The 25,072-nt window shown below is 38.4% G+C and overlaps 1 protein-coding gene across 2 annotated transcripts in view; it reads right to left on the minus strand.

Moving 5' to 3' along the window:
* Window positions 1–137: 137 nt before the first annotated feature.
* Window positions 138–25,072, minus strand: part of TBC1D9 (TBC1 domain family member 9) — a 49,671-nt gene continuing 24,736 nt past the window's right edge. The window contains exons 7-21 of one of the 2 annotated variants that reach the window (XM_059843812.1): window positions 21,863–22,069; window positions 20,298–20,468; window positions 19,699–19,849; window positions 17,959–18,173; window positions 16,389–16,506; window positions 15,173–15,458; window positions 14,347–14,476; window positions 10,769–10,867; window positions 10,587–10,655; window positions 9,055–9,295; window positions 5,868–5,933; window positions 4,523–4,609; window positions 3,559–3,633; window positions 3,319–3,419; window positions 138–2,386 (exon numbers count right to left, since the gene is read on the minus strand). In XM_059843812.1, coding sequence (XP_059699795.1) covers window positions 1,667–2,386; window positions 3,319–3,419; window positions 3,559–3,633; window positions 4,523–4,609; window positions 5,868–5,933; window positions 9,055–9,295; window positions 10,587–10,655; window positions 10,769–10,867; window positions 14,347–14,476; window positions 15,173–15,458; window positions 16,389–16,506; window positions 17,959–18,173; window positions 19,699–19,849; window positions 20,298–20,468; window positions 21,863–22,069 — 2,736 coding nt within the window. In that variant the 3' untranslated portion in view covers window positions 138–1,666. The remainder of the gene's footprint in view (window positions 2,387–3,318; window positions 3,420–3,558; window positions 3,634–4,522; window positions 4,610–5,867; window positions 5,934–9,054; window positions 9,296–10,586; window positions 10,656–10,768; window positions 10,868–14,346; window positions 14,477–15,172; window positions 15,459–16,388; window positions 16,507–17,958; window positions 18,174–19,698; window positions 19,850–20,297; window positions 20,469–21,862; window positions 22,070–25,072) is intronic. The other variant, XM_059843813.1, reaches the window with a different exon arrangement.

Here is a 25,072-nt window from a genome sequence, read left to right on the forward strand (position 1 = left end):
TGGCTTCAGATTAATATCATTATTTGATACATCTGTAAATCTACCCACAGTCACAGGAGAAAGGCTACAGTGCTTTTTCATACCATTACCAGTAGACATACTAACATTTGTCTGTGTAATAAAGCACAACCACCTCATTTTCCCTCTAGCATGACTTTAATAGTTAAAAATCAAATCTGTGCAGAGTGTACTTTATTTGTTCACATTACCTATTTGTGGTTAAAAACCACTTAATCTGACAGTTTAAAAGCATTCTTTTAAAACAAAAGAATTAAACATAACTTGTGCTAAAAAAATCTGCAAGTTACGCGGATGCAGTATTGTACAGAAAGTATAAAAATCAACAGTATTCTACAGAAAATATTCTCAAAACAGCAAATAAAGATTAGGCATGTAGGCATGATCCTGAAACAAACAAATATGAGTTAAAAAACAGCTAACAAAATCTTAAAAAAAATCCCAAATACTTGTATAAAAAAAGCAAGGATTCAAAGTGCAGGTGCTCCAGTTTTCATTTTAACATATTATTCAGTAAGTCAATACAGGACACTATTCATTTCATATAAAGTGACAGTGTTCTCAGTAAGATTTAAACATTCAGTTACATTATCTTGCAGATTTTTTCATTACTGCTGCTTTACACTGTAGTAAATTAAGACTTATGCAATACAGGCTTTTATTTTCTTAATCTAACAAGGATATGATAGGTTGGTGGTAAAGGTTAGTTTTAAGAACTAAGCTATATTTGCTGTAGATCCAGCCTTAGAAGCAGATATATATTTTTTTTTTTTCCTAAGCTTTTAAAAACAGACTTCAAATTTTGAAAAGAGATTCTACCAGTCTGTTCTGGGACCTGCATACACTGTCTTTGGAGAACACCAGCAAAGCTTCCAAGTCCACTGGTTAGGAATACCCTGGATAGGGTCATGCTGGAGATCTTCCTTTGGTGGCCCCAGCTGGGAAAGGGCTTTCTCTCTGCTGAACCCAGGGAAAGGCAAATGGGCAGAAACCACCACATTAATCCACACTTGCCTGATTGTGGCAGCTAGGTTGGGATGGATATCTCACTTTCACTTGAGCATACCAGTCTCAGGCAGAGGAAGTTAAGAGCCAGGCAGGTGTCACTGAAGTGGTCTTTCATATATTCAGAAAAGTAAAATCAAAGCATAGGTTCAAAGCCTCTTTGGAAAAAAAAATTATACTAAATAAAATTATGCTTCAAGGATGTTGCCTGGAACTTATTTTCACCTGAGGTTCTTTTCAGGTTGACAGCGTCCCTTTAAATTTTAGGTTCTTCCCATTTTGTTGGGTTTTTTCCACCCCAAGCATCAGATTTCTATATATGTCTATTTTAAAAATGCTCATAAATATTGGCATTAAGTTTACATTTAGAAATTAAGAACTAATCTTTACCATTATACACTGACAGCAATATTAATAATACACACACTTCACTGACAAGCATTTTTTTTCTGTATTTTGAATTAAATTTGCATGTGTAACATTTCCCACAGAAAGAGTGATTATACTTGAAGATAGTTATGTTTGCACCCCAACATTTTCACATTAGTGAAAACAACTATGTTTTGAAAATACCAGGGCCTCTGCCAGTTACTAATAAATAGAGAATAAAAAGAAAAAATTAAATAAAAAACCCGATTGCCTTTTATCCCGACATAGTAGAGATTTCATAGTCACTGGCCGAGGTTATTGGTTTACCCCTCATCCTGATGTTTTTCGCATTAGTAATCCTAGCCATCATGGACACAGGCTTGTCAAAGTACCTGACCAGTGCTGGCTCAGTCAAAAGGGAGGCTAAAAATTGTTCAAAGGTGATGGCCCAGTCCCTGTCAATGCTCGTGCTCCTGCGGAGGGCAGGGGTGTGGTTGCTCCGCACCAGAACCGTGTCTTCCCCGATGTCCTCGCAGTGCAGCTTCTCCTCCTCATGTGAGCCCGCACTCAGCACCGAGTAGGAGGACATGGAACTGTCGTCTTTCGTGTCATCATCAGAAATGAGCATGGAAGAACAGGCTCCATTGTCCCTGGGAGAAGAATCTTCCAGCTTAATGTCTTCCATCTGCATGCCCAGGGCACTGTCAGTACCAGCGGCCTCCTCCTCGCTGGCCACGAGGCTCCCCCGGAACACCTTGTGCTGTTCCAGGGGGTACTGATGGTGCTCCTTCTTCTGGAACAGCTCGCTCTGAATGGCTTTGCTGCAGCTGCTGCTGTCTGTGTCGTTGGGGGGCTGCATGCTGAAGAGCTTCCCAACCTCCCCGATCTCCAGGAGCAAGCTCGTCACGGCAGCTGTAGCATGGTACAGGTCCTGCTCGTTGGGGTCTTCACTGAACATGTTATACATTGTCTTGCACAGCTCAATGAACTGCCCCTAAACACAGGGGGAAGGAATATTAACAAGAGCAGGAAAAGATCATGCTGACATCTTCCAAACCAGTTTTAAAACTCTGGGATTGAGGCAGGACACAAGAGTTTATGTGACTAAAGTGAAATCTGAAATAATCCAGGTGCAGTCTAGGAAGCAGTTTCTATGACTGGGCAGTCATATATGTTGCCTCTCTCAAAGCTATTTAGAATATATTACTGGATATTTTGTCCAACATACCACAAATACACTTCTCTGCAGCCACAGGAGGGCAACAGATGGTGAGCAGTGAGACACTGCATTCATTTTGGTGGATTTTCTTGTAGGAACGATGCTAAGTATAACTAAGGGTTTGCTAAAACTGATGAGAAGTAATGAAAAATGAAGGCCTGTAGCACTCCTTAGCTGACAGGAGTAACTTAGTTGGATACAAGTCTTTTGAAATTCAAAACTGATAAATTAGATGGGAAGATTTGCTCAGGGCTACCTTAAGTAAGAATCATTGTCCTACAGGAAATAAACCTTCCCTACATATTCTGGAGGAAACAGCTATCCCAATGGGTCTCCTCCTCAGCAGCTGTGGGTCTGAGGGGACTGAGACTAGCAGTACAAATTACAAAACATAAAATACTACTTTCAGGTTATGCTCATAAGACATTAAGAGCTGGCTGGTGATATTCAGTGTCACATCCTTTGTCTAAAGATCAAAATACTATGTTTTACCACTCCTATATATGTGTATCTCATTTTTGGGATGTTTTGGGAGCTGAATGCCAGTTAAAGTATTTTGTAAACAATAAACTTCTGCAATCAGCTGACTGCTATTCTGGTAAAAAAGTATCTGTTCAAAATAAAACCTTTGTTCAGTGTTAATACATTAAATATTTATAGATATGTGAAGAAAGTTTAAATGTAATGAAAAGTGGCAGCAGAAATACCTGATTCAGCTTGGGTAAGTCCTTTGTGTTTTTTGCTTTGGATTTATTCTCTTGGCTCCACATTCTCAGGTAATTTCGATTCTCTTGTGAGCTCTTCTTGCCTATTACCAACAAATTACCCAGAGATGGAGGAAAAAGTTCATGAAGAAACCTCAAATTATTACCTTTATTCCCCATTTTCAAAAGGAGCATCTTTACATGAAATGAAAGATGTAAATCACAAGGAGACACCAAGCATACCTTTGTCTGTTTTCAGACTCACTGTAACAAACCCATCATCTACTCCATGTTTGTTCCTGCTGTCTAGGCCAACAACTAGGAAGTGGAGGGGCAGGGGGAGAGAGAGATCAGTGTGGGTTTAGATAAAGACATTGTTTTCACATGTACAGTGCAAAACAACAAAATGTTTACAAATATTTACAAACTCTGCAAAAAAAGCAGAGTAGAAATTACAGGAATAAATTATGGCTTTGTTTACCCTTAAACCTGCCCATAAATTCCATTTCATTTATAGTATCACTACTTTGGCTGGGACAACCTTAGGTGTTGTCCACATGGTACAGGGATTAACCCGTGCTAACACAACACACCTCCTAGCATGATACATGTTTGGTCATCATACTAGGGCATCCTGTTTTGCCTCTCAGGACTTGGAATTGCCATTTCTAGACTATTAACTCTTCCCTGTATTTTCAAAAAAACCTTCCTCCCACTTATAACCTGAAGGATGGGTCATATTTTTCTTATATCAAAAAGAAACTTGACATCAAGTATCACAAGAAAGAGAAAGTAATTTAAAGCAGAAGTGATGAGACGCTGGCTTTCGTTAGGGCACATGAGATTTCAAACAGCTGAACTACATTTTGATGTACCTTTTGCTCTTGGTGTTTTAGAATGTTTTTAAGTTTTGATCCAAATACATCTTGAAAGCCAATCTATTCTTATTCTCCACAAAATTACCTCTACTACAACATATGGAGTTATTTTGCAAGTTCTTCTGCAATGCACAGTTCAGGGGGACTCTGAGTATACACATGCCTGCACCTTGCGAGGTATCAACACATATACAAATGCTTCATAACACTTTTTACAGAGAATACTTTGCTAACAAGGTTTAATCCAATTAAAAAGTAGCTCCCTAAAAAGATATGTTGACTGAAATGCATCACCTCATCTTCTCATGCCCAAGACAAAAGATGCCTACCATGTGTACAGTCTGGTGTGATGTCCTCAAAAAAGTACTGAGTAGCTTCAAAAGCAGAGTCTGGCTCTTCTTGCTCAGGGGATGGATCTAAACAACATAGTAAGATTCTTTCATTAAAAATTTCACCCTTTAATAAAAAATGAAAAATATTTCCATTAATACATTTAGAATGCATATTTCTAGAAGTAAAAGTACAAGGGTGTGATGGGCCAGGAATCATCTCTTTTCAACTCAGAGGAGATGAACAACTGGACCTGAATTGTCTCCTTCCCAACATCCAATACTGTCTCACAAGGAGCTGTTTGCTTCCAGAGGCTGGCTTACCCATCTTCCCATGCCAACTTCCATTACTTTCTTCTGTACAGCTCAGTGTGTCCTAAGCAGGGTTTGCTCTCTTTCCTACCTTGAAACAATCTGTCATCATTTGGAATAAGCTCGCCAGTCCCCAGATATGAGAAGCTGCATTCTTAAAAACAGATTTTTTTTTTGTAATAGTTCAATGTCTTTTTTAAGTATTTTTAGAAAGTATTTGAAGTACTTTTCCCATTTAAATTACTGAATCACTCAGGCCTACCTCCAAGCAAAACCTGCTGGGAGCAATCAGCCACGTTCAAAGCAAAGGTGAATGTCCTCTCAAAGTTTTTAGATATGTTTAGATATGTTTACCACAGCATGTAGGTGTGCGCAAGAATGAAACTACCCAGCAATGGTCTTAAAGTGCATGTTCAGTAGGGACAACAGTAGGCTCTTTAAGGCATGTGCATGACAAGCCAGAGAGGACACAGTTCCAGTATAGAGTTTTCAGAACTGTTCTGAGCTGTTTTCATCCCCTCTCCACCCTGAACTGCTTCTCTCACTTAGCTGAGTCCAGGTTTGTACAGCTCCCTGGAAAACACATCTATGAAATGACCTGGAGCTTCCCTCTGCAAACAGTTGTGCCAGCCCAGAGGAGAAACCAAGAAGAAAGCCTGGGGAGAGAAACGAGGAGCCAGGACATGCAGGAACATTTCAAACTAGCTTCATTTTCAAACTCTTAAATAGAGTGTATTATGGTAACATATGCTGAAGAACACTGGATTTATGCCTGGAGGATATCACCAACCCCAGCTTAAAAGGCAAGAGAAATTTATATGTTTGTGGAGGGAGCAATTGAGGGCTCTGAGGGTACTTTCAGACTTTCCAAATCTGTCTGGTTAGAGCAGAAGCTTCCTTATTTTACTGCTGCATAAACAGCTACAATAATTCCCACAAATTAATTTTTAATTGGGAAAGCCAATCATAAACAACTCTGCTCCAAATTCCTGTTCTCAGCAAAACAAGAGCTATTTTAACATCATTTACTTACCAGGCAAAACATGCATTTTATACAGTAGCTTCAGCTTCTCTGTAAGATCTCCATGGCATGCTGCACCTAAACAATATTACATGCAGTACATTAATAGTCAGCACTCTCTGCCATTTTATTTGTTATTACCACAATAACAGCTGCTACATTCCCTCTGGGAAGTACTGTCCCCCTTTAAAGCTCAAGATCATAAGGCAGTCACTTGACTTCATACAGTAAAAACAGTAAGAGAACACAGACAAATCTACCCTGAATTTTGTACTTCAATCTTGGGTCTGTTCTTAAATGCCTATTTCATAAAACTCTATCTATGGTTATGGCATTATCACTCAGAAAGGCCTCCAGCTGGAACTTAACAAGACCTTTTTTGTGTGGCTTTCAAACTTTCTAATCTGAGGATCTAATGACAACATCACATGCCTCAGAGCAGTAAATTATTTACCAAAAAAAAAAAAAAAAAGAGATAAATTCAAATATACAGCATTTATCATACCTTAGCCATGGGCTAAATTGATGTTCAGGCAATACCTTCTCATGATTTTTCCACATCAACCCCTTATTTGTTTCTGGACTACACTGGAATTAGCTGTATGAAATCCAAGAGGTCTATTGATGCCCCTCCTTCTAATTAATTAAATGGACAGTAGTTAATTTTCAAGTAACTAAATAACAGATAATCAGACTTTTTCATAAATCTTACTTGTTGTGACATGCCATCCATAAATAAATGAGTTAACTTTTATTAATTAGATTGTGCAGAGATTTATTTTACCTTATAGGTGACCGTCAATGTACCTCTGCTATGCAAACTAGAGTGTGGTGCGGCAAGTACTAACAATCACAGTCCCTTGCAAAGCTTAACACTCCAGTAAATACAGATGTTAGGCCAAAAAAAAGGTGAGCACAACTACATTAGCCATTTTGCTTTCAACACAGTCCTTTTTAAGCACAAAATCTCATTATGCTCCCATCGGGTGTATCACACCATGCAGATAATGCATTCTCTTCTGGTAAAGGCAACATGACATAACCAAAGGACAGAATGGGCTTCTGCATCCTCCATCAACAGGGAACTGCAAAATAGGACTCAGGGCACAGGGTGACACATGTAGGCTTGTTGCTCTCTCTGGCCCCAGATTTGAAGAGAACTGAAAATCTGCATAGCTGCAATTTGAGATTAATCTCTATGTGCTTCCTCATGCACACTTTTCCTTCCTCCTAATGTGTCTCTTTTCCTTTTTGCTCAAAATTAAGAAGAGCATTGCCAGCAGGTCAAATGAGGTGATCCTGCCTCTTAAAGGCTTGGAGAAGTGGTGAGGTTACCACTCTGCTTTTTGAATATCCTCCTGCATTCTGTGGTTGAAAAAACCCTGTTTGCAAAAAAAAAAAAAAAAACCCCAAAAAAACCAACAAAAACATTCAAGTACTCCTTGCAAGACACAGCTTTCATGGTGCTGACATTGAAAGAAGACTGTAACAAGTACTGCAGCCAGCAGCAGCCACTGGAGATGTGGGGAGCTGTGTGCTCTGAGAAGGGAGTATCACAAAAACATGATGGGAGGCAGGCCACTTGGAATCCATGCAGAGATCTCTGTAGCTTGCTTGGATGTGCAGTCAACAGCTGCCATGCTATAATCCAGTGTGTTACAGGAGTGCAGGGGAGCTTTGTCAAGAGCGAATAACTCAAGAGCTCCTAACCAAGGCTGCAAACCTCTTCTGAGCAGCACAACTCATTGGGCAAACCACTCCTATATTTGGACTATATTTATTGTAACAAGGCACAGAGTAAACATAAAGAATACACCAAGTTATTCCATCTTTGCTCAGCTGAGGCCCTAGAGGCACCTGAAGTAGGAGGTTCTGGAGCTATTTGTTGTAGGGACAATAAAAAAGAAATGGAATTATTGAAAGTCCTGGGGCATGGTGAAATATGCTAAAACAGGTCCATTGTTCTTTTGTTGCCTATGTTGCCCTTCCTACCACTCATCTGCTTGTCAACTGAAAAAGGTGTCAGCAGGGTTGATTTACTTTTTAGGGGGAAAAAAAAAAAGGTTTTCAAATTACACCACAGTAAGCTTAGTTTCTGAAAAATATGAGATTTCAGAATGAGCATTTTTGATTGTTTTGCCCATTGAAGATTTTAGTTCAGTCATGTTGGCTTAGAGTCACATTTGTGCATTTTACATTAATTTCTGTTCATAGTGCTCAATACTGGCCCTTGTTCTTATTACTCATTATTGGTTCCAAAACTTGCTGTCTCAATCAATAGCTGGTTGACTGTTACTAACAGCATCCTGTAAACTGGAAGAGTAGTTAATTCCTGGGTCCTCAAAAGGCCCCAGAGTGTTACCTGGAACAGTACCTCAAATACAAATCACTGCATCACAGGAAACACTGGTATTTTTTGGGTGGTGTGAAAGGGAGGTGTGCAGCCAGTTCTACTGTTACAGCTATTTTGCACTTACAAGAGAACAGGTGCTACTACTTCTGTACAGAGGTTTTAATGCAAGGCTGCATTTGGAGCCCTAATGCTTAAACACACTCTTAACAAAGAGTTGCTGAAAGCCAGACAAGGAAACCCTTTCATCCTCAAAAAGAATCAAAATATAGAGCTGGTGGAAATTCCACATTGCCATGAAATGACACGTGGTAGATGGTGAGATGTTGGTCACTTACAGCAAACAACTCCTGCTATATTTAAAAAAGGAGTGGCCGGCTCCTGCCTCATCTTTGCTTCTTCACTTTAATCCTGGGGCTCGCAATGTTGGTTTTCATGTCCCAAAATCTTGCTTCTTCAAGACTAAAAACATTCAGCCTCCCTCTCTGATCTGCACCTCCACTTTCTCCTTTTCAGGGGACTTCCAAACTGTTCTCTGCAGTTTTGGTTACTGATTTCAGAAGAAAGAGAGGTAGTACCTCACACTCTAACTAATGCCTAGGGGAAATACACCATTAAGCACCTGTGTTGCAGCTAGATTTCGTGTTGAGAGTTAGCAGTCAGTGAAATCCTCAGATCCTAATGGATCTGTCTACGTATAGTCCTTTTCCCAGTGTGATACACCACTGCCTAATGCAGATTCACCTACTAAGATCTGAGGGAACCACTGTCACAGGCACGATAAAATGAGCTGAACAGAACCAAACTGGTTTGTCACGTTAGCTTGAAAGTGCCATGGAGCCTCCTTACTTAATCCAGAGACGAATTCACGGAAGTTGATGAGCAGATCTCCATTTTCATCCAGAAGCCGGAACAAGCGGGCAGCCAATGTATCTGAGTGAGTGCCACAGGCCCAGGGGAAGAGGAGGGCAAACATGCACTTGAACTGCTCGAAGTCAATGCGGTACTGCTCCAGGTAAGGCAGGCTAGGGTCGTGCCGCTCCGTGGCATTGCTGTTCCCTCCCCAGTAGCAGCTCGTCAGGTGTTCTGCCTAAACAGAAGGTAAACACCACGAGACTGTCAGCACCTCTATAAACAATTCATCACTCTCCATGGTAAAAAAAATTCCAAACAACTCTTCCACATGCATTCTTAAAACAATGCAAGATAACAGATGCATTTCAATTTATCTAGCCCTTCTGCTTTTGGAAGGGGTTTCTCCTCTAACCAGCATAAAAAAACATCCCTCTATTAAAAAAAAAAAAAAAAAAAAAGGAAAAAAGAAGATAAAGCAAACTTTTTCTGCCTTTCAGGTAGATGAAACATGAAATACCTGTTTTGGCCAGAGCTGTGACTTCCCAGGCTTGCTGTGTTTAGTCACTCTCATCATGCAGCCAAGTCAGAAGGCTCATGAAATCTTTATTTAATCCTTACTCATATGAAATTAGCTGTTTATTTGAAATATTTTTTGTAGATTCTCAAAAAAAGTGAATAATGTACTGTTCTTTCAGTCTTACGGAAGTCAGTGGAGGTTCTGGGGCTGATTTTGCCAGAATCTAATTCAAAACAATTCAGAAGCTTAGAGAAAAACGTCCCAGCACTGCACAGTGATTACCCAGGGAAGACTGTCAAACTTGGTCTCACTGATTTCATGAAAGACTGAAAGAAGGCACTGCAGGATTTGGACAACCTGGACTTCTTGTAACAGATGGGAAATTAACAGGATATAAATTCTTCATCATATTAAAAAGAATCTCTTGTTATAACAAAACAGAGGAAGAAAGTAACTCAAGACATTGTGAATGAAAGTGAAGCTAACTCATTTAAATGCTCACCTTTAAATTTGTGGATCTAATGGCACTGCTGTACAACCAACTTATGAAGACACATCACTTCGTGGTATTAAATTCCCATTTAATGCATTAAAGCATTAACAATGACAAAAATAATTTACTGCTATACAAAAGCATTAACTATCTGAGATAATAGAATAATTGTGATAAATTCCAAAACTTGGGTCAGGTAGAGAGACACATATGTTTAGTTCCTAATGACTGATCAAAAGCCTCTATCCAATTTTTCATTTTATTATTTTACCAGTACATATTTTTTTCCATGGACAAATCAATTCAGGAACTAAACCTTTCCTGATGTTTTAAAAACTGCTTGAGTTTAGGATTTTTTTGTATATCAATAATACAGCAGCTAATGCAAGTTTGTATCAAGATACCAAATAATAACTGACAGACTTGACTCGTTGCTTAGAAAAGACAGAGTCCCACACCAAAACTGAACATTTACACTTCCTGGAGGCACATGATCTTATCTTCACTTAGTTTTACCTTGAAAAGTGCATATAGTTCCTCCAGTTCATCGATAGTAAAAGAAGTCTCTGTCACAATAGTTCGTACCTTTAGAAACACAACATTAACAGTTACAAATTTGACATCCATGTTTCACTGAAAAGCTAAGTTAAGCTTCAGAAACTGACTGAACTTATTATGAACATTATTTCAGTACTGACCACATTGCGCTTTGTAGTATCTTCAAGGGTTTGGATGACTTTCAGTCTTTGCTTGAATCTCATTTGTTCAATTAAATCTGCCCGGATACTTCCAAATTTCTTGAAAGAGAAAAAGTAGTACATGATTGTCTGTGTATTAATATTCAGAATATTCAGCTTGTCTTTAATTTATTAGAAAAATTAATTTAATTATATGATGTACCACAAATGAAACTGCTGTTAATGCATTTTTTAAACACATTACAAAATTACAAAGACTTTAGGACTATATCACTAGATTTTATTTTTCCAATAACTTATTTTAATTTGAAAGGTCTTTATTCAATTTCAAACTCTCTCATTTCAAATTGTAATCTCAGTATGTAAAAACTTCTTGCTTGGCAAATCTCTGTGAATAGACTGTTTCCTAAGTCCTCCTGCAGAGTTATATTTCAGCTTGTCCTGGAATGTCTCATGATCACAACAGAAAGAGAATATTAAACTAACTGGATCTCTAATGGCGGAGACAGTACAGCAGTCCTTACATTCTGAGGATCTGAAATAAAGTAGCAGGAATGCTATTTCCACTAGGAAAATATGCTCTTTAATACCCAAGTCTTATTTTCACAACTTTTTTCCACAATGGACATAACAGTGTCAGGGAGCTCCTGATACTACCAAAGCATCATAGGGGGAAAACCTATTAGGAACAATATTCCATGTGTTCATACGCAGAGGAATGCCTAATCCCTAAGATTTATTTTTGTAGAAGTATTATAAGCAGAAGTTTCTTGCCATCCAAAATCCACACAGTTAGGAATGCATAGATGATCAGCAGGAAGAACAATGCCAGACATCAACTAAAACACATGTAAAGCATAAAGGGGTGGCAGGACACACTTTCATACAGGATGGATTTATATTTCCAGTGCAAGTGCATTTACATAAGTAGGTCATAATATGCTGGCATATCCTTGCAAAATGAAATTAATGCTAAAGCTGCATTTATCTATAAAGGTGTTCATCTTTATCATGTACCTAGGGAGTAAAAAGATGCTTCATGTACTTGTGAGCATGTTGCAGATAAAGAAGTCTTTTGACAAAAATAGAATGTAGATAACCATTCATGAATATCAGGTATCACAGAGGTATTTCAGGTATTCACAAAACCTTGAAACAACAGATCTTTTGTGGCTCTGAGGCCACACCTATTCCAGTAATCAGTTTATTCACTGGTCTGTGGGGCCAAATAAGAAAGTCTGTTCACATCCATAAAACTAAAATTCACGTAGACTTCAAAAAAGGAAGGTTGCAGATGATTACCCCTTCTGGGAATGGTCCTTTATCCATGCTAAATTTCAAATTGTACAAGGAGTTGTTGGAAGGATGTCACCTGTTCAAGGCCAAAACTGTATCAAACCTTTCCACAGCACAGACCGTCCAGGGTCAGCTCTTTAGTTAATATGGCCAAGATCCAGATACCGCTGTACACACAGCTGAAATGCTGAAGGCAATTTTTTTTTCCTAACTAGCTAACACACAAATTAAATTAGTTAAACATGTAACAGCTCTGATTATGAGTCTACACTCCACAGACAGCTAGTGAGTTGTGCACAGGCTTTTAAAACTGTAGTTATTATGCATTATTTCAGTCACTTCTACTATAATTATTATGACACCAGGATCTACGGCTTCTGAATTGCATGCAAATTGAATGAAAGGATAAGAGATTTCTTACTGAAAACTATTTTCAGTAAATTAAGAAAGTAGTGGCAGTAAAATGCACTTGTTATGTATTTTCTTTAAAGACAATTTCTTCTTTGAATGTAGAAAAGTCTGCTCAATATCATCACAGAGAGGGGTGCTAATCACATATCTACCAAGCAATTCTTCCACATTCTTTCAACTTTCACTGGAGACTTCTCATATATGCATCTGATGTGATCACCTAGGAGCTGGACAGTGTCAGAACATGATGGAAAGCAGGTGTTCATAAAACAATTCATGTATTATGACTTGGCCAGTACCATCAAGTTCTGACTCATCACATTTTCATGACAAATATCACAGGACAATCTGGAAGAGACAAGGTTTTCCCCTCTCCTTGGGGATGGTATGTGTATGCTTGAGACAAGGCAAAGGTCTCAAGAAAACCAAGGTTTTCTTCAGCTGTAGGTCTTCCTATTATTTTTAAATGATAAATGTCTACAATATTAAGAATAGATGGTCAGCCAGCAAGCACTCTTAGCAGTTTAAATTCTAAAAATTAACAAAAATATGCTCATTTAGTTTATATTTCATTCTTTGTAGCTGTAACAAAGCTATCAGTGAGTTCCCAGCCTTAAGTACACATAACTAATCAAGAAACAAAACAGGTGTAACAGGTGCCCTAAAGTTTTTGAATCTTAATAGTTTACTATAGAATTATTAGGGTTCTTTAAAATAAATTAAGTAACAGCAACTTTCTTGAAACAAATTCTCTCTTTGCAACCAGCTCCTGCTTTCCTTATGGTTCCTCACTCATCATCCTACTTGTTTTGACTAATTATACTGAAGTGCAGTTGGTTATCTACCTAGAAAGAAATACAAGGTTCCGTGCTGCCAAAGCCCCAGAAAGACAAACTAGCTCTGCACGGAGTCAGATTATTCATTTTAGTTCAGTTAAGTCAATGTAAGCAATCTTCATGATGAGGAAAATGGAAAAATACACAGGAAATACAACTTCACATAAAGACCTTCCTGGCCATTTAGACATCTACCAAACATCCATCTATTCTGACACACTTTTTCTTTCAGCACAGAATACACTAAGGACTGCCTACTTCCTTATTAAATGTGGCACGTTAAAGCAAGGGGGGTTTAGGGGCATAAGAAAAGCCTTTCAGAAAGCTGTGCGGTTGCTAAGTATAAATCAACTCCATGTCAATAGAAGGGAATAATGGAAATGAAAGAGAAAAAAATCTTTACAGTTTTTCCTTAATTTTTATAAAATATGGGTATGTCAGTGTAACCAGAGATATTTTGACTGATGGCTTTTTTTTAATTTAAGGACAATTAAACTAGTCTGCATATTTTAGCTTTGTCCTGCCCTTTAATAGATATTAGTTATTAGCAGCACCTTTCACTTGGATTTTTTTTTAGCTTAGGTGATAGTAGAGAATATAATGGCCCATGGTTACAATCAGCACTTTAAAGTAAATGAAAGGCAAAAGAAACAAAGTTTCACTGATAACAGAAATGTCTTCCGAAATCATACAGATTTCACTATTTCAGTTTAGAAAAGCACAAAAAAGCTTAAATGAGAATGAACTCTTGTCAAGTCAAAAGTTGCCTTTTGTTTGTAAATCACTTTTTGGTTGTGGGCTGCTCTCCTTTGAGGCCTCAGACTTCTCTATGAAAACAGCTCAAATTAAAAGTCTTGGTTAAAAGAAGAAGAAAGTCTAACTCCTCTTCCTTGCTCCATTTCAGGCTTCTCAGATGAGTCTGCATTTATTTCATGTTCTTTCTGTTTCAAGCAAAGCCAAACTAGAGCATCAAATTCCTCTGTGAAGCAGAAGTTGTGCTAGTTGGCAAGTTCCTGTTAAGAAATCTTATCCTACCTCATAGGAAGACCTGATTAGCCTGAAGATATCCACCTCAGGATAAGGCTCTACATCATCACTGAGCAAGGAGTGAAGATGAGGAATGGGAGGAAGAGTACTGTCCTTATTAGTTACACTGTCCAAGTATCTGGTGGGAAAAAAAAATAAAGAAATGAGAAACGCAATATAAATTTGTATGCCCTCCCCTCTGAGGTTAACAGCATACAGGTTACATATTGATTATTACATGTAAAAGTGATCAAGCCATTCTCTAGGAAGAGTTAAGGTTATACTACTGAAATTTATTATGAAAAAATTCCAAAGTTCCAGAAGCATATGGAAAACTAAACACTACTACCAAGCACAAGAAAATCAGAGGTTACACTCAGCAGCACTAGCTCCAATGAAATGACTCAAGCCACTGAAATCTATTTGTTCAAGATCCTACCTAATTCTTCTGAGTCCAGCTTAGTCTATTCCCAAAACAATTTTCCTTAACACCAAGGCTTTTTCTTAACACTTAAAAGGTAGCAGGCTGAAGTAACAAAACTCATGTAATCCATTAAAATAATGAAACAAGTAAATTTCTATAAACTAGGTTTGGGAAGTTTATTTGAATGTCTTAAAAGAAGAATTTGTATCTTGTTGGTCACTTAGCAGTATTTTAAAATAATATAAGGAGTACCTTACATGGATGAAAGGAGACTACAAGTATATAAAAGATTTACATATATGGTACTGGTTTAAATTTAGTATTTCAACATAAAATACAAATCACAAAAGCAAGCAAAAAAAACCCCCAAAACCACAAACACGAAGATACTTAATTTTCTGTAATAAATACCTTCCCAAGACTGTCATGGCTTCTCCATCATCTTTACAGTTAAGCAACTTGTCTACATTAGCTTCGAGGACAGCGAGTGCTAACTGAAATATCACCTTTATTCCTTCACAGAAGAAACAATCCACAACTACCACTGCACTTTCAAATGGCATTACACTGAGGAAAAGAGTGAGGAACCAGGACAGGGAGATGGTGGAGATTACACCCAAATCCTGCATGCAGTCATAAAGCTGTGGAATGTAGTCACGAGCCAACTCTTCAAAGACACCCTGATCCACCAATGCTCCTGTTGAAGATAAATAAGTCTGAATTAATTCAGGAGCAACTGATACATTGCCATTTAGGGGAGGAAAAAAAATAATCTATATATTCTATGTATATAAATAAAAAACCTAAGAATATTTTGCATGGTGCTTATGCACATTTTCTCACTTTCAAATGAGTAACAGACTCCATTACACTACTGAGCTATACATACAAACTGAACTGTAATAAGTTTTTTTCTGTTTTATTATATACTCCATAATAAATAAAAACTGAGTAATTTGATCTAGCGCTACCAGAAGTTAAATAGTGGCTTGATATTACTATTACTAATTGGAGTAAGACCTCAGCATCACCAGCTGAATGAGGCCAGGGTGACTGTGAGGATTTAGATTTACTTCAAGAGAACCCTGTAATATACATTTCTATGCCACAACATCAGTGTTTTACCCAGGCCAGGAAGAATAATTTCTAAGGCTGAGTATCTCAAGTATTTGTGAGATATAGTAAAAACAGATTCCATGATAAATTGAAGTCACTCTCTTCAACACACACAAGGAAGCTCATCTGACAACAATGGCTTTCTGATTCTTGTGCCCTTTCACATCAGAGGTACAGGCACAAAGACTTCTGCAAACTGCCAAAGCTCCTGTTTCCACCTTACCTTGATCAGCTAACTGGATAATTTGAAACTCAAATTTTAGCCTCCCATCTTTTCTGAAAAATCTACTTTGCTTAAGCCCAATTTAGAATGTCATCTGATCCTAAGTAGGTGATAAACTATTAACAATAAAATTACCTCTTTAGGAAATTGCCTTTATTCTCCTGAGCAAGCTGTCTCGTCACTAGCATGCACAGATGCATCTACCCATATATTTGTTTCAGTACAAATAACACCAGTTAATTTGGTTTGTTTTTGTACTGCCATTTCAAAAATGTCCCCAAAGCATACCAACAACTCTTGTGTTGTAGTAGTCAGGCAGCATACGCTCACACAGAGCCACCAGCAGCCAGAAAGCTTCCTCCTCTTTTGCATAAAGGAGGAGCACTGAAGTGACAATATTCATAGCCTAAAAGAAAGAGAAATATAATTATTCAATATCTAGCACTGTACCTGGGCAGAAAAGTGGTTAGGAAATTAGCTATCTCTCCCTGCAGAACCCAAACTGTTCAAGTACTTCTCTGTAAAAACAGCAGTGTTTCCCCAGTGCTCAAAGAAAGGCTTAAGAAAGCTTAAAATCACAGAAAAAATTGTAAGGCTTTTCTCTAGTTTTGCTGTTGTTTCACTGGGCCTTTTTTGGTGGGTTTTTTTGGGTCAGTTTGTTTTGTGTTGCAGATTTATTTTTTTTTTTAAGAAATCAAGATTTTTTCTCCTAATCACAGGCTGACCCAGGTCTGCAAGCATCCGTTACACTGCTATGATATTCTGCCATAGGTGCTCTTGGGGAATCTGGGTCTGGTGCAGCCAAAACAGCTCCCACAGCACTAATGATGTGCCTGAATTCTCACTGTAGCTGAACCAAACCTCAAGGTTATTAATTACTGTGACAGTTTTAGGGACCAGAACTGAAATGTCTTTCTGCTGCTCCTCTGTTAAATAATCTTTAAAAATGTTGTAGCTATTACTTAGTACCTCATGTGTTATTAAATAATTTATGATGGTAACTGTTAGAACTGCTTGCACTTAAACAAGTTTCATATGGAACTCTTAATAGTCAGACATTAATCAGGCTTCTTAATACTAATGAATTTAAGTTTCTTCTTTGCAGAAGTATGTAGGAAGGCAAAAAAGGCCCAGGTGGTTATCCAAAACTATAGTATGAAAGAATGATTTAGGACCAGAAACTAAAGTGACTTGAATTATGGGCATAAGAACCTCAAAACCATGCACTGGGGTCAGCATTAACTCCACGAATATATGGGTTGGACTCCCAGTGATATCTCATAGGATGCTTTATTTTTTGCAAAGTGTTCGGGGGTTTTTTGCTTGGTTTTTTGGTTGTTTTCTGGTTTTGTTACTTTTAATTGTTTTGAATGATGGCATGGCATCATTGAAAGAGGAAAGGAGGTTCTGGAGGTTTATAACTAATACATTGAATAACATTTCATTATAAGATAGACATATAAAACCAGAAAAATTTAAGGCTGAACACAAAGTGTTTTGGTTTTGAGGGGATTTTTTGCTAATATGAAAATAACCTTTCTTCAGGGTCCATTGTCATTTTCTGAAGACAGCTCTGTTATCATCTGTCCAGTTTCTAGATTTATGAGCAGAAATTATGCTTACAGAAAATATCTCTCAATGTGTGCTACTAATACTGCTGTTAGAGCAGGTCCTTGTGTGACAACCCTCAGGCTTCAGCACTCCTGCCTCTGCAGCACTGAGCTGTGAGCTCACAGCACCATCCACACCTCAGTGTGCTTCACACAGCCGAACCCTCACGTGCATGACTGAAGAAACAGGACTACAAGGAAAGAACTGGAATTCCAGAAACTGAAGGAGTGCAGGGTATTTTAATTACCTGACAATATCCTATGTTTGGATTTCTGAAAGCATAAGCTGTCAAGACTCTCCTTAAAGCAGCAATACCCATCTCATTCTGGAATGCAGGGTGTTCTGGAAGGGAGCGGTGCAGATCCCTCTCTATCTCTTCTGTAGCAAGATTGTATTTTCCCATTGATTTCTCCACTAGGTCCTCATAATAGCCAGGATGAGTGGTCATTTCATTAATGGCTCCTAGGAGTAGGAGAAGAGTATTATAACCAGGAGAAAATGAAAGGTTTAGCAAGTACAGCACTCCAACATGATAATCTGCTCCCTTTCCATTCCAAGTGTCACCAAGAACTTTGAAAATAATTAGGAAAATATTATTTCTTTAAAGGTGATTAAAAAATTTAAACGGATGTGCTTTGGTGATTATCAAATCACCTTCCTGTCTTCTCTACAGGCATTTTTTATAATGAGGTTAAAATCCCTCTCAGCCAGAACAAAACAGGAGGCGTGAAGAACAAACCAACCGTGCAGTCACATGGTATCACGAGCTCCCTCTGCAGCTGGCTGTGGGTTTGGTTATCCTAAATAACTCAAAACTTGTCTCTGAGAAAGCGACTTGTCCTGGGAACAGAGTAGATTAATGTCTGGTTGCAGAAATTATGACATGTCAGCCAAGAGCAAGGGACAAAAGCTCATGAGTTCTATTCCTACTTCTGACAATGATGCTGTCATCTTGGGCAGGGCACTTGGCCTTAAGGATACCACTACATGCTCACAGAGTTGCTATGAGATTTCACTACTGACTTTACAACTTCTCTGCAAACAAAATCAAGTGTCAGTAATCTACATAGAAAATCTGCGTTATAGATACACAGTGAAAAATAGTCCAAACTAGCTGTTAATAGGACACAAAACAGAGCTCTGCATTCTTGTGCCTATCTTCTTGAAAACATTCCTCTAGTACCCAGCAGCAAAGAGAAAATGTACACGACTATGTATTACTGGGGAAGAAACAGAAAACAAACTTGAAAGCATCATTAGGTCTTTAGATGAGAGGCCCTTGAGCTCATATCATAAGTAGAGTGAGTAGCTGTGGTAGTTATCTTGGGGAGGGTAGAGCTAAAGAAGGCATATGGTGATAGGTTATGAAGAATGCCTGAGGTAGGATTAATTTCTATCTAACTAGTAAAAAAATTCTTCAACTTCAAAAAAAACAACTTTAAGTGGATATATATCTAGAGAATCCTTTATGGCACAGAATCCCAGACAAATATTTTCACACCATTTTTTCACATAATGGAAGCACCTAATAAAATGTTAGAGTAGCTTTTTTTTTATACATAACAAAAAAAAAAAAAAAAAGATTGTGGTTCCATGCAACACATCTAAACATTGGAATTCCTTGCAACAACTGCTGTGAAGGCCAAAAGCTCAACTGGATCCAGAAATTATTAAATAAATGGGAATTAGGCTTGCTAGTGGTTGCTGGACATCAACAAGGTCCCTAAACTACTGGTTTCTGGTTACCAAGGATGTGTTCTGCTTTTTATGTATTCTTCCTTAATTTTATGAGCCTGTTTGAGAAAGGGCATTTGCCGGTCTGAAAAGAAATCTTGTCTAAACTTGTCTGTTGCCTAGTAACAATCACAGCCTTACTTACTCCAAACATTTTCAGACATTTATTATGTGCACTTTTAATCACTTTTAATTCCCTTCTTCCCTCATGCTTTTGCTTATATCCCACAGACACAATCAAATGGAAACCTACCTGAAAAGAGCAGCCAAAGTTCCCCTCTCATGCTTTCTGGAATGCCCTTTAGCACAAGGTCCCTTGTTTTCTCTGTACGATACATACAGACCCCTTGGCCATATTCAGCAAAGTGAATCTTCCAGGCCTGTTCCTTCAGGAACTCCTTGGCCTAAATGCAAAGAAAGGCAGGCATAAAGATGCAGCTTCTCTTCCTAACACTCTGACCCACTAAAATCTTGAGTGCTAAAAAGCCTGCAGTATTCTAACCTTCCAAGTGAGCAAGAAATAATTTGGCTACAGTCCAGTTACCTTCTTAATGGGCTGCCTCCTCCCATTTCCTATTTTCTATGCCAGTAGACCTTGCTGCTAAGAGAAGCAGTTATACTTAAGAGCAGGAATACAACCTGTCCTTGAATTATATCCAAGTTTGCTTTTACGTAGTGAAGTTATTTCTACTGGTAAAACAACATGTTCAAGCCTTTACTTCTGTGAAAAATACTGCCTCTTCTTAACGGTCTGGCAGAATGAAACTCTTCTGGGTCAGCAACATGGTTTTTAAGGCAAAGATAATTTGACAGCCTTTTCAGTCAGATGGAGCACTCAGAGGTGTATTTTACCAGCTTAGGGTTGAACTCCTCAGGTGACCTGCGCCGATACATTGTCATTAAAGCTTGAGTTGCTGTTGGAATACCGTTATCATTGAGGTTGAATTGTCGCTCTCCCTCCGACTCAGAGCTCAGGCTTTTGTGAGGGCTGGCAGAAATCAAACTACTTGACCTTGTAAACACCTGTACAAAGCAGTCACAAGCAATACAGGCATAAAGATGAGCCAGTGTCTGGACTTTTTACTTCACTTTACTTCAAAATGTATACAAGCTAACGGTTAACAAAAACATAAACCAGCAGAAATTAGACCAGTAGAGAATAATGAAATAGCTCCCAGTTTCTCAACAGCTCTCCTGAAACACAACCAAATTCTAGAACTAGAATTGCTAGAGTAATGATGACCCTAAGTAACCCTGGGCAATTGAACCAGCTCCCTTGATCTGTCAACATCATAGGATTACTAGATTGTGATTTGGAAGAAAAGTATTTTGAAGAAAAAGGATTTTCTGACTTCTCAAACAGCTTTGAAACTGCATCACAGTAAAATCTCACAGAGCAATTCACACAAAATGCCTGAAACTGCAAGTCAGTCATGCATATTTAGACATGTAGTCATATTACAAATAGTAGTAAATGCTTACAATTAATTTGTGTTTATAATTCAGTACGTAGAACACTTAGATCCATTTACAGCAAAAGTTCCAGCATTATACATGCTTACATGCTCTGGTATACAACAACACAGTAATTATATCTCACCATCAACAAAGCAAGTAGAAAAATTCTTTTAAGACACACATGGTAAACGGGGTAGAGCCCCTCAGGACAGTACTAAGGTATGGCTTAGGACATACCTGGAATGTGAGATCTACCTACATAATACCAAAATGATACACCACAAAAGTCTCTTCTACTTTGAGATCTGAATTAATATACTTTGCTGGGTTTAACAGAACTGATGAGGTTGTTATATGATCTGAATTTCATACATAAAAGCTGGAATTCAGCAGAAAGCTTGACATTCAAAGTGCCTAAGAAAAGTGTATCTAATCATAACTTTTAAGAAGTATTTACTCGGCACACATATCTAAGGAGGTGGTTCAGAATAAGGTCATTTGATATTCAGGACAGGGCTGGTTTTTTCCTTTTAGGTCAAATGTTCCAAAGTTCACTAGCAGTGCACATACAAAGTTGCTCAGCTCAGGCATTGTTTTCAGAAGAATCAAAAGATGGGATTTAGCAGCTAAAGTCTTGAATAAAAGGAGTTTCATGTCAACTGATAATTTCTTCAAATTATTAAAATTCCAGAATTACATTTCAGTTGGACAAGTAAATAGATATTAAAAGTACTATTCAATTAACCAGCTAATTAACTATGACACTTTCTCTTACGTTTAACATGAAAAGGATAGGTATCCTAACTGACAAATTTTAACACTTCAGCTCAAAAGCATTACAAAAAAGAAGTCACATTACTGTGCCCAAAGGTTTAGCTTTACAAAAATGTAAAGGTGTTTCCTCTCCCCACACCACTTAAAATCCTCTTCTAGTAAATTATTCATGTTCCTTCTCATACCTCATCATCCGAGCTGATATAGCTTCCAGAAATATTTTTATCCAAGTATATTTTTGAAGTGGTTTGCTGCAGAAAGTCTGAGATCCTCTGTACAAGGAAGTCTCTGTCTTTCAAGTTGGCAAAGAGGAACGTCATTCTGTTTTTTGTGCTGATTGACAGTGGGCTGGGCAGCACACTAGAGCTGTCTGCCTTTTCCACTATTGTCACCTAGGAAGAAACAGTTGCTACAGCTTAAGATCTTCAGTTAATCAAGCTGCTTCGTTTAAGAAACCATCTTAATACAATAAACCCATGCTTCTTTCACCCTTATATCAAATCCCTATGGACACCTCTTTGCCAGAAAACATGGTTTGCATACAAGGGCTTACAAGCCTGAAAGATAAAGGCTGTAAACCCTCAAACAATTGGTTTCAATACATTTTCCATCAAAACTCCCCTGCACTACTTAGCTGATATTCCTCAGACCGTATTTTAAAAGAATCAGTGAAACAAAATTTCATCTGTGGGATACAAATCTATCTGCTTTTTTGTAAGAATTAAAATCCCTCTCTTGCTTCGTAACACTTTCAGCACAGGCCACAGAAACCTTGGCCTACCTTTTACTGCCAATACATGTGAATATGCCATTTTTGAGATGATGCTGATGTACAACTGTACTATAGTTGTGTACTGTGAAAACAGTTGAGTGGTGGTATTTTAACTGCATTTTCACAGTGTTATGAACAAAAAAGTTACCGTTTTTTTTTTAAGAGAAGGAGCTGCAGAGGAGTTTTCAGTTGGGCTAGGAATTGATCGCTGGCCAAGAGTTCTTTCTTAGTGAAATGTTGGAATCACCCCTTAAGTATCCTTAAGTACCGCCGTTTAACTCTATTGTGGAGAATTCTTGTTTTTCAGAACCACCCTAGCCTGTTGCCAGGAGGATGACAACCTCCCCTCAGACGGTGGGGAGAGGGAGAAATTTGCATCTCAGGAGACATGCAAATTTATCTCAAACCCAAACTCCACTGGAATGGGACCTTCACCAAATCCTGGAAAATACCCCAAAAAAGACGAGCCAAAGCAGAATTGAGAAGTCAGGGTGGTGTCTGGACATCAAGGCCGTGGTCCGGAGCCGGCAGAAACCGGCTTGAAAACCTCGGTCACTCCTCGCCCCAACTAAAAACGATGCCAGTCGGACCCAGGACCCCCTGGACTGGTAACCCAACCTGAGAAACCTAGGTATACCCCCACTGCCCTTGCGAGGACAGGACTCCCGGCTCTGGCCCCTAGGGGACAGAGCTGCAAATCCTCCTCTTCTGAGTCACTGCTGGGAGCGGCGGCAGAAATCCCCAGAACTGCCAAAACCCCACTTTGAGCTGATCACTTTAATAAAGGCATTAAAAGGAGGAAAATCCCCTGCCCTGTTCATTTCAACAGTACACAGGAACTTGCAACAAAGGGAAATCAGCCCCATGTCTTCCCTTACAAAGGAAAATATCTAACCCTGTGAGGTGGAGGCTTCTGTATGGCCTTCAGTTGTTAGGGAAACTGTCACTAATCTAAATGAACTCCAATCTGTAAACAATACTCATACCACAATCTACTGAGTACAGGGAATGAGTTCCCTGAGGTTTTGGTAAAGCACATTAACACAAAGAAATCTCAGGGATAAGTCATACATACACTGTTGATGAATTATGTAACAGCTGTTTGCCCTAAACTTTACCAACCATTACCTTAAAAACATATCAATCCATCAAGTTTGTGCAGTTCATACATTGAACAAAACACAAATCACAATTTGTGATCATAAATACTTTTAACTACTGCTTTTTATTACTTTAGATGATTTCTTAATGAAAACTGACTTACTGCCTTCAGAATAGAAAGCGGGACATTTAATTTTGCTAGTACCTTGACTTTTGCTCCTTTAACCCTTTTAAAAACAGAAATCAATGGTAAGACATGAGTACTACAATATTAATAGCTCTAGCTAAATGGATAGGGTAACCATTTTTCATGCATTTTCTTTGAAGTCCTAAAGACTGCAGTGCACCTCTCAGGGGCTAAACCACTTCTCTGTTCTCCCCACCTCCTTTAATTTTTCTGTTAACTACAAATCCACTAGTTAATTGTTAACTTAAAGGACTTAACTAATAGCATATTGAAGTTAAAAAGTGTTCCCTATGTTTCCTGTTCCACTTAAAAGCTGTTCGAGTGCAATCAGCACACAATACAGGTAAGTTCCAAAGGCATAGGACATACATTATTAAAGCAAGCTTAATTATAGCTCTGCTATAATGAGAGCTGGTATGCACTAATTTCCTATTCAATAGAGACACACACACATCCGAAGTGCTTTGTCTTGGAGAGGGCACCTGCTGAAGGTGCAGTGAGCAGTGCAGTCAGCCACTGAAAAACATCTTCCCCCTTCATAATTTCTGAATCAATGCTTTGCTATTGTCTTATCTGTCAAAACACCTCCAGGATATTACAGAATATTGGAATTAACTCAGGGTTTAACCCAAAGCTTTAATAAGACAGAAAGGTTTCCTTTAATTACTGAAGGTACTGATCAGATGTTCTGAGGACTGGCACTACCCCCCTGGTTTACTGTTCTCCTTGCTGGTGCTGAGACTTGAAGCTGTTCAAACAGAAGCATTTATTCTTTTACCTACTTCTGTCTCTTAAAGCTTTAGAGCTTCTCTGAATCCTGTGCTGCTGTGACTGTGGCTATCAAAAGCAGTTGCTGAACCTGCATTCAGGAAAAGAGGTCCTGGTAAATGAAGACTTAGACTCCTCCTCCACCACTTTACCTGCAGGACTGCCATTCCCCTTGATTTTCAGACAAACAGTGGAACCATAATTGAATGTCTCATCCCAAACAACCAAAGTTGTCGCAACAAGCCACTGAGAAGCTGTACTTGAAAGTTTCTGAACATGTACTCGTTTTGCTTTTAATGATTTGCAGGGGAAAACAGTGCCTTGAAATATTCTGTGGTTCTTCAGTCAAGCCAAACTGTCATTGGTTATATCAGCTTTGCTACTACTTCCAAAACTTACCACAATTTTCCACTAACCCACAAATCAAGTCAACCATAAAAATCTCCCCAACATAATTAGTTTTTTATTGGATCAAACAAACTCTTCTTACTGATGATCTGCTTTAAGTAACCATCTTTAAAAAGGGAAACACACCAATTTGAAAAATACAAACAAAATATTTTCCAC

Source organism: Haemorhous mexicanus, chromosome 4, assembly GCF_027477595.1.
Source record: "Haemorhous mexicanus isolate bHaeMex1 chromosome 4, bHaeMex1.pri, whole genome shotgun sequence".
Classification (NCBI taxonomy): Eukaryota; Metazoa; Chordata; class Aves; order Passeriformes; family Fringillidae; genus Haemorhous; species Haemorhous mexicanus.